Source organism: Lacerta agilis, chromosome 10 (genome assembly GCF_009819535.1).
Source record: "Lacerta agilis isolate rLacAgi1 chromosome 10, rLacAgi1.pri, whole genome shotgun sequence".
Taxonomy (NCBI): domain Eukaryota; kingdom Metazoa; phylum Chordata; class Lepidosauria; order Squamata; family Lacertidae; genus Lacerta; species Lacerta agilis.
In genome coordinates this window covers 29102491-29115044 of record NC_046321.1, presented here as the reverse complement: position 1 = coordinate 29115044, position 12554 = coordinate 29102491, and the positions used below count along the sequence as shown (strand labels likewise).

The window sequence follows — 12554 nt, the reverse complement described above, 5'->3', positions numbered from 1 at the left end:
AGTCCCTTCCCATTATCCTAGCTCAAACTTTCATTCTTTCATTGTCCTCAGCTACACACCAAATTATATAAAAGGTCCTTAAGCTGTTCTAAAATAATTTTGCAAAAGGCCACATACTGCTTTACTATACTGTTTTCAAAGCCAAGCACTTCAGCCTCATGAACCAAGTCAGCTTTTCTTATTGTCATATTAGGTACACACCTACTGATAAGTCCATTTTACTGCCTGGAGTGTCTTCAGTTTGATTCTGGGGAAAAAAGAGAAAAAACACTATAAAATATTGTGTCGTTCAATATAAAATCCAGTATTGGGGGGGGGCATGCATTTTATAAATTTAAAGAGATGAATTAATTGGCAGGCCTAAAAATAGCATACAGAACTAACGTTGAGCATAGCCTTTTGTAATTGCTGATGGTGACGTGTGTCCAAAAATACAGCCAGAAATGCATGAACCAATAGCACAGAGAAACAGAGAGAAAAATAGCTGGACAGCTGCTGCTCTGGACACAAACCTCTCTATCCTGACATTTCTGTGGTCAAGGGATTATATTCTGAGAACAGCAGCCAGAATGTTACTTTATCCTCAAGATGCATCTAGTCTTAACATGTGCTGCCAAGTAATTCTTGTGTTGGCAGTATGGAACAGGATGTTCCCGTAACTCTGGAAAGGTGCAGCTATTTAACCCAGTGAGCTGGAGTTTGGACTGACACCCAGGGTTTGCTACCAAACCCTAGGTGACTCTCAGGAGTAACGCAAGCATTATCACAGCACTACAAAAGCTTTCCCCCCAATTGGCTATTAAAAAAAAATATGCCATATGCCAAGCAGTGTGTTCTCCAATTTTCTCCCCATAAAGTCCAGCACAGAATCTTGTCTGTGTTCTCCTCAGACACTTACAGCAGCTTAGAATGTATACATAATACACTCAATGTTTGAGCTAAATTTATATTACACACTGCTTTCAACTGGATTGCACATATAAAACACTATATAAATAACTAAATAAATAATTGAGGATCTCGGGCCAAATTTAACTATCCAATTTCACTAGCAGAAGCCAGTGCAAAGGCTCCCACAAATCCTTTCTGGAGGGTTGGGCAATGTCCCAGAGAAGCCCATAGGTGGAGAAAAGATATTGTTCCATCAGTGCAAGCATTTCTGCTTGCCCAACAGAACTATCTCCTTAGTGTTTTATTGAATTTCACCCTGTATCTCATCCAGATGGAAAAAGCTTCCCAGCTTGGTCACCTGTAGACAATATTCATGGAGGTGCCTAGGACAGATAGCTGTTTGTAGTCTGTTAAATACGGGTCAGTAAACAGTTTATATAAAACTTAATTATGACATTTTAAAAGCCTTACTAGTAATCCCATATTTGAAATCTGATCAGATAAGGAATTCATCCACGAATCACTGCTTCCTCCTTTTAACGAACACTAAAGCAAAGAAACAATTTATTAGTTTATTTCACCATGCAGTGACTAAGAATGAAAGCTTAAAAAAGCAATTGCCTGGTTCAAGTATCCAATGTCAATAAATTAACCTAGTAAGCTTTAGACATGCTGCTCAAGCCTTGGTTCTCTCTTCTTTAGTGCAAGGGCATACCTTACAGTGGGGGCTGGTTAGGAAGGTTTATTGAAATACTAACCAGATTTACCAAATACTGTTACTATTATTCCTTGGAAACTTAAGGTATACAGAATTTAGGAAATGGAGCAGATGATAAATTGCTGCAAGCTCTTCAATCTCTTTAACAGGTTTGTTCTGTTAGCATAATGTCAGTAGAGCCAAAGAAATATCAGAACCTATTATTTGAAGTAATTCACTAAGAAATAACTCCATGAAATACAAACTTAAAGAACAATTTAAAACCCCAAGGAAGGAAACAAAAAGACAGCCATCCCTGCATTTACTGGTTGGCATGATTCCTTTAACTTTAGCACTGAAACATGTTAGTTAAAAAGAATATCACACTAGAGAGGCCCATAAACCATCTATCAACTGAATAGTACACTTAGGGTTGTATCCAATGCTGCACAAGCACAGCTCCACTCATGCAACAGGACTTCTGCTTCCTTTCTTCAACATCATCAAAATCTACTGAGGGTTCCCCAAGCCTACAGAGCTGATTTTGAGGTCATATGAGGGGCAGAAGGGACAGGAGAGGAAAAAGAAGCACAATTGTGCACACATAAGTCTGTTGCGTAAATGGAGCTGCAGCATTGGATCCAACCTCTCATGTTCAAAGACGAACATACCAGTCTAACAACATAAAATTTCTTATGTAGATATTTATTTAGTACACTTATCCTGCCTTTCTACCATCATGGAACTGAATGCACTGTATAAGGGGTTCAGTAGCTGACCAGACACAGAGCTGCTTAAGTTTCAGCAAGGTGGCTGCAAAATGTGCCCTCAGATCATGCCCTGGGGTATAACGTGTGTAGTGAAACAACTGCAATCTCCAAACTCCATGCAGTAAAAAAGGGGACAGTTACCTAGAGCAATTTCCACACTTTCCTAATGTAGAAAATTCATCACATTTGAAGAAACTCAAAATAAATTCAGCTTATCTTCTTTAATAAGCTACAATTTCATTATTTTCTTACTTTACAAAGTTGTTAGGTAGCTATTTCAGCTTTGTAGGTGTCCATTTCTCTTACCTTCTGAAAGTGAACTAAGACATGCAAGGGAGAATTGGGCTAGCTTTTGTCCTTGATATGCCCATTGTTTTATGCTTTTGCTAAAAAGTGTAAAAAGTGTTTTTGCCACTGAAATTATCTCTGATTTTAAGCTTTCAGTTACTTACAGCTGAAGAAGCAAATGTTCCCAGGTGATGCATGTAATTAATACTACACCAGTCTTCCCCAACATGATGTCCTCCAGATGCTTTGGACTGTAACTCTATTTCCCTTACCACTGGCTTTGTGGTTGACACTGATGGGAGGTGCAGTTCCAAACACCTGAAGGTATTAGACTAGAGAAGGCTGTACTGCACCGAAAGTTTTTAGTTGGGCAACCCATTAAGGGTGTCAACGCACTTTGCTCCCCATCTTACTCCAGACATACGTCACCTTCCTTGGTAATAAAAAATAAAAAATGGCTACATGTTGTATAACTCCCCTCAGAAGACTTCAAGAACCATTTCAGTGGGTGCCAGTAGCCCAGCTTGCTGATGTCTGAGGCTTATGTCAGCAAGTGAAATAAACAACATAGGGCATTTTCTGCCAAAACGCACACTCTGATTGAAAAGTATCCATGCCTGAAGACTTTTGCAAACACCGAAAGATACAAATAATGGTGTTGCATTCAACAGTAAAACCAGTGAAACTGCATTCAGCAGTAAAGCCTGCTTATGGGCTTCCCACAAACATCTGTTTAGCCACTGTGAGAACAGGATGCTGAACTAGATGACTTGATTCAGCAGGGCTATTCTTAAGCAGTCATTACACGTGCCATCTTTCAATACCAACAGATGCACATAATTAAGATTATTTATTGCTAGCGGTTACGATAAATGGTTTGATGTTTCATGTATCTAGTGAAATATTGCACCATATAAGCATTTTCTCACCTTAATCTGTGGTTTCTTTCCTCCTTGTCCCCAGCTTGTTGAATTATGGGAGGAACTGCTTCCCTGAGAGCCTGCTGTGTTCCAGACTCCTCCTTCCTCCTCTTCTTCCCAGCTGGAATGCCTTGTTCCTGATACTGGCCCATCATTATCCCCCCAACCATCTTGAGGTGGTTTGGAACCTTCGATGGGAAGGAAAACATTGTCAAAAGCTAACCACAATTATTAACCACATGGCAAAATCAAGGGGTTACCGCAGAGAACCTCAACCTTTATGGCCCTGAGGCACATTTGCAAGTTTAAGAAATTGCTGTTGACACCAAAAAATGCCTATGTTATAGAAGAAGAAGAAATGTCAATGGTCAGAACCTTACTCCCCAAATAGGAAGAACACCTACACACCACAAAACATGAACATACAGACAATGCCCTCAAAAAGGGCAAAAAAATCAGAAGATTGTGAAGGGCAGGCTGCCTTAGTGAGTCCATGGGAGCCACAATGGAGACAGCAAAGTTATTCCCCCCACCTCAGTATTTGCTGAGAAGTTAAGTCTCCTTGTGTTCAATATGAGTTAGTTCAAAGTTGTGTGCATAGGATAATAGCCTTAATGTTTTCTGATCTAGAATGAAGGAGATGAACAAAAAGACACCAAATATCACAAGACATAGGTTTGGGTGTTAATGAATAGAAATAGTTTTCAGTTTCATATTCTACAGCAGCAGTTATAAAAATTGTGCTGTTTTTTTCAAGTAAAATATTCCTTTAGCTGCATTATCAAGAAAAGAACCACTTTTCTACAGAAACGTAATACTACATGAAAGAACGGTCAGAAGCTGGCAAGTAGCCACAAAGAAACCCTACAACAGGGGTGAACAACATGGTTCCCTCCAGATACTGCTGGGAAGTCCAACAATATCTGAACAGCACCATGTTGCCTGCATCTGCACTAGAAAACTGCCCTTACTACTAGTGACTAGATATCAAGGTAATGACTAATTTGCAGTCTAATTCTGCTTAATGTCATGCAAGCACAGAGGTACAATACTAGCACTGTAACTTTTAAAAGCCCCCCAACAGTATTACTGTATTAATAATTCCATCCACTAGAAATTTCTTTTATACTACTTGTCTTAAAGCTTAAACATTTGTGTTCCAATTAATGCACTAATGAGGCTTCAAAATCCTGTAAGATGCCCTTCAATAGCAAACTTGAAATGCAACACTAAGCTGATACGTAACACTAAAAGTTCAGCTTCCTAGAGTTGGAAAAACTCACCCATATATATGCACAAAATAAAATTTGTAACTTCAGACTACCGAGGGCATTAATTTTCAATAAACCATAAAGGGGTAGCTGTCATGATCCCCCCACTTCCTCACATTTAACAATAGAGCCTTTAGACTCTGTTTTAGCGAGATCTGTATTTTGTTGAAAACTTTGTTCTATCAACCAATATGGCTTCCTGTTTATCTATTTTGTAGAAAAGCTGCCTAAAAGTCCCATTTAATTCAACAGGGGTTTCTCCCTGGGGTTAAGATTGTAGTTTTAGTTGTTGAAGAGAATGGAGTTTTAGATCTGAAGGAAGAAGATAGTCAATCATGTTTCAATCTGACCTACTGCTGTCCAGATAGAACTTTTATTTAAGATAGTAAAAACATCCAAGCACTCCTCCTGCTAAGTGAACGTATCAACTCTAAACCGAATGCGTTTTCTGCAATTGGTTTGCTAATTCTGAATATCTTTTACCCCTCCCCTAATGCTGGTACACTAAGGTCGCTGACAAAGTGCATTAGAATGATAGGTTTCAACTACCTCACCATGCTAGCAGAAGCCAGCACAAGGACTCTTGCTAGTGCAAAGGGCCTTCCCCCCCCCATCTCCTCCCCTGTGCCTCCTTCAATTCAGCCTCTGGAGGGTTGGGCGAATCCCCAGAACACTGAGCATGGAAGGGAGACAGTTCCTTCAGGCAAGCAAAAATGATTGTGCCGATGGAACGATCTTCTTAGTGCTACATTGAATTCAACCCAGTAATTCTAGTGTAGTAAATAATTTTATACTTGTACACTATAAATTAGTAGGAGTGCAGCCACCTATATTAATAACTACTGTATTGGCCTGAATATAAGCCACACCCAAAATAAGCTGCACCTTTATACTGGGGGGGGGGGTACCCAAATATAAGCCGCTACATTCCTCACTGCTCCTGGTTGCATACGGGAGGACGGGGACGGGATGCTGCGTTGCCGGCGGCCCTTCCCCTTCCTTGCTCTCTCCCTTCCCAGCCTTGGGGGAGAGGACGGAGGACTATGCATGGGGTGGGTGCTGCTTTGCTGCGCTCCTGGAGCTGTTTGCCCCATGCTCCTGGCTGCTTACTGTAAGGTTGCGAATATAAGTTGCACTTTAACTTTTCACGGTCAGAATTTGGGGGGAAAGTGAGGCTTATATTCAGGCCAATACGGTAATCTGAAGTAGTTGCTTTGGTTTAGAGCATGGGTAGGCAAACTAAGGCGCGGGGGCCAGATCTGGTTCAATCGCCTTCTAAATCTGGCCCGCAGACAGTCCGGGAATCAGCATGTTTTTACATGAGCAGAATGTGTCCTTTTAATTAAAATGCATCTTTGGGTTATTTGTGGGGCATAGGAATTTGTTCATTTCCCCCCAAAAAATATAGTCCGGTCTCCCACAAGATCTGAGGGACAGTGGACCGGCCCCCTGCTGAAAAAGTTTGCTGACCTCTGGTTTAGAGATACACCTGGATTACTGCCATTTTCCAATTCCTAACCACATAACCCTCCAACAGAATTATTACTGTGCTATTTTCAATAATCTGACCAGGCAGATAAAAGCATTAACATGGAATAAGTATATTAGACTCTCTGTTATATCAGAATGGTTATTATTATCAAACACACATAAGATTCACAGCAGAATAGAGTACCTACATCAGAGATGGGGAATCTGTGATCCTCCAGATACTGCTAGACTGTTAGTCATCATGATGGCTTGGGCTGATGGGAGTCTAACTGACATCTGGAGGGCCAGAGATTCCCACCCTGCACTACATGCTTCTTGACCATTTAATGATGCAAACAGCCTAGTCCACTCTGATGAATACTGACATTTTACCTTGCCTCTGTTATCTACCTTTCGACCAGGGAGTTTCAATTAGTGACTAATTACCTTGTGTTAGATTGACAAAGGGGGGGTCCTCCATTGCTTCCTTGCCTACCATGCCATCTTTGCCCAAGATATAGTACTAATCCTCCAATCAGGTGTGTAAAAATTTCCTCTATTACCATGCTAGGGCTGAAATAAACACCAGACATGGGCGCAGCACCATACCCTCATTCAGAAACCTATTTGGTTTTTTTAAATCTAAAAGTACATAAAATTGTTACAGAAATGGCAACTGGCAAGTACTCACTAGGTTTTATGGCATTTGGTGCAGTGGAGGGTCCATTTCCCCAACCTGTAGAAGCCCCTGTATCATCAGCTTCACCCCATCCAGGGCTGGTTTCATTTGGTTCACCCCAAGCAGCTGTACCATTATCTGGAGCAGGAGGTGTGCTTTTGTTCCAGACTTCATATAGAAAGAGTTTTCATTATGCACTTTTAATGAATTGAAGTTGCTTTCTGACATTTAGCACAGCATCAACTGAAAAAAATCTACATATTTCTATACTGCTGACCCCATTCTGTCATACTTTAGTGTTTATTCTGACTCTTACACCACATGATTCTTAGTGTAAAAGAAAAACACACAAAGTGTGATAATGTAATATTATTGTAGTAAAATGAGTCTGATCCTATCCACAAAACAAGCTCTGTCAATAATTAGATGTTCTATATGCTAAGGCAAAGAAAGACTTTAAGCAAATGTTTTAAAAATATAGCTGAATGAGGTCAGAAAAATGGTAATATAAGAGGAAAATCACGTTACATTGCAATGTAACAAACTGTATATGCAGACACCTGCAGTTTGCTAGAAAAAACACGGGTCTGCAATAGTTGAAAGTAAGAGAAACTGGGGGAGGGGGGGTGACTGGCAAGGAAGGATAAGCACTCCCTTTGATTTTTTGATGCACATCACCCTTCCCAACACAGAAGGGGGCCTGGGTGCTTTGCTGAACTCAACTGCAGTTGAACATTCAACAAAAAAATGGCTTTTTACATAATGCTGCTGAATTACATTGTCACTTCTAGGGAAAGCAAAGCAATTCAAGAAAAATTGGATAATTTGAATCATTAACTAATCCTATTTGTTATTTTAAAACAGAGGTAGGGAATATGTTTGACCTGGCAGGCCAAATCTTGATCTCCCCCAATTCCAACTTTGACAGGTAAGCACAGTGACATAGCAAGGGAGGGGCGATGGGGGCGGCGCGCCCCAGGTTCCAGGGGAGGGGGGTGACACTCAGCGGCCCCTCCCACCACTCCCCAAGCCAAGCCCCGTCGCCCGGCCTCCCCGTCCGTGCTGCTTTACGGACGGACGGGACAGCCCCACGAGCCGCCGCTCGCTGCTGTGGGAGCAGCAGCACCAGCACGGATGCACTGCGCATGCCTGGAAATTCTGGGCATGCACAGTGCATCCAAGTCAGCACTGCTGGTCCCGCGGCGACCATGCGAGCCGCTGAGCGAGCAGCGGCTCGTGGGGCTGCCCCGTCCATACAGCAGCACAGATGGGGCAGCCCCACAGGCCGCTGCTCAGTTGGCGGCTCGCTCGGTCGCCGTGGGACCAGCAGCACCAGCCCGGACTGAGCATGTGCGGCATTTCCGTGCATGCGCAGTCCGTCCGACGTGCGTTGTGACGGCGACGCCCCCTCCCCCAGGGGGGTGCCTCCGCACAGCATTTGCCGCCCCGGGCGGCAAAGAGGCTTCCTACACCCCTGGGTAAGCAAGACCATCCACTGGTAAATCATCTGATGTCATAACCAGGAGATTGTTGAATATTTTGGAAGTGCTGTGTTAAGAGTTCTGCAATTTCTGTGTTCGGCACTTCCCAAGCACTTTGCAACAGCCTCCTCTGACAAAGTCCCATAAATTATCTGCCCCACTGGTGGGGTAGTTGGATATGGCTTGGATAAAGCATCCTGGTGGGACATAGGGCAAGTTAAATTTGGCATGCGGGCCAAAGATTCCCTACCCCTACTTTAAATTAACTGCAGGTCCAATGCTGCCTGTAGATGAAGCTATATATTTCTACTGAAGAAACAAGGATGCAAACTGACTCACAAAAACCACCATTACTGGTAATGATGCATCTTGAGAGACAAGTCCCCTTACCCACAATCCAAAGATAATAGTGTACAGCAGCAGACTGCATATACCAGTCAGCTTTGAAAGCACCAATCACCAGCTGGATAAGAGAGCTGAATTCAATACCCACAGAACCTTCACCACCATTCCCCAAGACAATGATCAGGATGAGGCCCCAATTCAGCACTAAAATAGTACATGTGGTCCTGGAGGATAAACAATGGGATCCAGCTATGGGAATCATGCACAAAGTTCCTGGTTCAGCAGGAAATACACATATACAGGGTGAGTCTTTTAAAAGAGGCCCCATGGAACATGTGTACTCTGTATCCACGGGGCCTCTTTTAAAGGACTCACCCTGTAGAAGCCTTCTACTGTTCACAGATCCCCTTGATAGTAACAAGTGGATGTCTTAATTCAAAATTTTAGTGACAGTAAGCTGGTAGCTTGCAAAAACACCCTTTTAGGGCATAGCTTCAGCAGGTGTATTTGCACATATACACATACATTCAGCTTAAGTAATAGGATCAAGACTGCACATGGATGGGATCCTTGTGTTGACATACAGATGAAGTTTCAAGCAACACCGGCCACAGATTGTTCTGTGTTAACACTATCCCCCCCTTTCACAAGTTAAACACATTGGGGCTCCCCTCTCCCAGTTCCCTGACACAGCAAACAGCCTTACTTGTGAACAGTGAATATTTCACATGAAGCCATAATTAGACAGACACCTCTTTGATATATGAAGTTGTGTCTCCAAAATTTCAAATGACACAGACCTAGCTACAGAATGCAGGTAACCTCTCACCATATTTAGATCTGCATATACTAGTTTGCATTACAATGAAGAAGGCAAATAAAAGGAATACCTGAGGGTGCTACTTTGCTGGGCCTTGGTGTTGGCAGATTCTGTTCTCGTGAAGCTTGTCCACCTTGTGAGTTCTTGTCCCACAGGTTCACATTCTTGTAGTTGTAACTGCTGGGATCTCCCCACGCTGAAGTGCCATCATCAATATCCATTTTTCGACTAATTGATTGGGGGGATGGTTCTTCCCAGCCACTGGGTTCCTCATCCTTTGAGGCAGTTGGCTGTGGCCCACTGTTCCAGTTAGGATTGGGTGGCCTCCCATTTCCTGGAGGCTGTGGTGGTGGTGGGCCCCAGGAGCCAGGTGTTTCTGACTGCGGATGGTGTTGCTGTTGCTGATTATTCCAGGAATTGGCTTGTCTACCAGAATCATTCCATGTTGGAGTTCTTTTACTATTATCCCACCCTCCTTTTGAGGAACAGTTTGTATTTGCACCATTACCCCAAGTCCCAATCTCATTTTGACCAGCTTCACCCCAGCCTGACATTGACTTGTTTCCTGAACTTTCCCAGTTACTATTTTTTGTTTGGTCAACTTCCTCTCCCCAGCCATTCTTTCCAGAAGACCACCCTTGATTAGGTGGCCGTCCATTCCACCCTGGGTCTTTGTTGGAATTCTCATTCCAAGATGTTGTCACCTTTTCTTCTGGTCTTCCTCCTCCCCAATTAGAACTGTTCTTGAAATCATTCCATCCTCCAGTGTTTTTGGGCTCTTTCCACTCTGTCGGAGTAGAGAGTTCACCCCATCCAGACTTGATTTGATTGCTTTGGCTGGGTGCATCTCCCCAGCCCCCTGAGCTCTTTGTCTGAATGGCAGAACTCTCCCACCCCTCAGTTCCTTTATCAGTCTTTCCCTCTGCCCTTGGCATCTCTTCTATGTCCCAAACAGTATCTTGCTTGATTTGAGTTTGACCCCAGCCAGTATTTGAAAGCACTCGGGGATCCAAATCAGTCCTGCTCAACAAAGTTTGCAAGACTGCTTGGCAATCAGGATGTGTAGGCCTATATGATCGACGTCCAGAATTGTGACTGTCACTACTTCCTGCTTTATGGTTGCTTCCAGTGCTTTGACCTCCAACCTCACTTCCTGTAGAGCTGGAAGATCTACCCCAACAGGGGGCCTGGGAATTGCCTTGGTTTTCAGGAAGGGGGTGGCCCTTTTGATTGTCCCATGCTCCAGTGCTAGAATTTGGTTGGTTTGGACCACTCCATTCTCCAATCTTCAATTCATCAGACCCAGACGGCTGTTTCCATTCTCCCTGAGACACCCCTGATGTCATTTTGTTCCCTTCACTCCATTTGTTTTCACTAGAGTGTTGAGGGCCAATGGTCCAAGACCCATCACCCGTAGACCTGTTACTGTTATCCCAAGAATCGTTTCGTGACCCATTTGATTTTTGAACAGAAGCTCCCTTCCACGAGTCCTCCCTATCCTTTCCATTGTTCCCATGATTTCCAGAATTGCTTTGACCAGAGACATTGTCCATTCCAGAAGGCCCCCTAACTGTACCCCAAGACCCAACACTCCCAGTCTTTCTCTCTCCAGTGCTTTGTGAAGGGGCATCAGTGTTCCTGGAGGGGTTCCCAAAGCCCATTTCAAAGGACATTCCCTTATTCTCCATTGGGTTTGGTGAACTTAAGTTCAAGGAGTTAGTGTTTCCATTTTTTGGTCCATCAGTGTTGTGAATTTGAGCCTGTTCTCTGCCAGAGACAAAATTAACACCCGCATTTTCCATCTTTGACTGCTGTTCCCTAGATGTCTGACCTGCTGTATTAATCTGTGCATTGGAGCCACCATTATCAGATTCTGAAGTCCCTTTCCTTGAATTGCCCTCCTGAATTAGTGCTGGCCAAGCAGATGGGTTGCTATTTGGGTTGAAATTGCTGAAGCCAGAACTGGGGCCAATTCTGTCCTGCCCACTCAAGTTCCTCCAGCTTGCTAGACCACTATTACTCTCCGCTGCAGGATTGGAAGATTGAACAGATTTAGCTTTAGGGTCAGATTTCCAGGCCCCAAGATTACATTCGTTACCAGAGCTTCCAGACTGGCACTGGTTTTTTCCTTTTCCTTTGTTACTAGTGGTGCTTCCTGGCAGAGTGCTCTTCTCCAAGCCAGGGTTCGAGGCACTGTTGTTGTCTGTGGTGTTTTCGGAAGAAGACTCAGTATCTTTGCTGGCAATACAAGGCCACTCTTCCATGTCAGACCTGTCTACAATCACCGCGTCCCAGACGTGAGTTGGGTTGGCATTGGTGCTGTTGGAGGCGGCTCCAGGACCCCAAGTGGAATTTGCATAATTTGAAGAAGCACTACCTCCAGTTGTTGAATCTAAAAGAATGAAACTTATTCACAATTATACATAAAAACATGGGGAACGACAAACAGCACATACCAGTTATTTGTACTATTCTGAATTTTAAAATATTTACAAGCCATCATTTATACTTTAAAGTATGACATTCACAATCACAAAATCTATGATGCCCACTAACTGAGATGACTTTTTAAAAGGATTTAACAAATGGCCTAAATGGCAGAGGCAGTATGGCTTTGAATTCCAAATGACTGTGACAGACAATGGGAAGGCTTCGGTCTTCAGGCCTGCTTATAGGTTTTCCAGAAGCATGGGGCTAGTCCAATGCTGAACTAGATGGACCTTGGCTTGATGAAGAAGGGCTACTTTAATGTTCTTAAGAATGTCACATTTAATTTTGTATGCATTATGTATCATACTCAGTAAGGAAGAGTACCATATCAGGCCAAATAAAATACCCCCTAGTCCTGCAAATTGATAACTGGGCCATCATCAATTGTACCAAATAACTTTCAAGGTTAGCTTGTGAGGTGTGCAAATTAGA

The 12554-nt window shown here is 43.1% G+C and overlaps 1 protein-coding gene across 16 annotated transcripts in view; it reads right to left on the bottom strand.

The window, feature by feature from the left end:
• Positions 1-12554, bottom strand: part of TNRC6B (trinucleotide repeat containing adaptor 6B) — a 103382-nt gene that overhangs the window by 27433 nt on the left and 63395 nt on the right. For 14 of the 16 annotated variants that reach the window (XM_033162685.1, XM_033162673.1, XM_033162676.1 and 11 more), the window contains 5 exons: positions 9703-12024; positions 6999-7154; positions 3576-3754; positions 1363-1437; positions 202-247 (listed from right to left, as the gene is read on the bottom strand). In XM_033162685.1, coding sequence (XP_033018576.1) covers positions 202-247; positions 1363-1437; positions 3576-3754; positions 6999-7154; positions 9703-12024 — 2778 coding nt within the window. The remainder of the gene's footprint in view (positions 1-201; positions 248-1362; positions 1438-3575; positions 3755-6998; positions 7155-9702; positions 12025-12554) is intronic. The other 2 variants (XM_033162682.1, XM_033162686.1) reach the window with 1 other exon arrangement.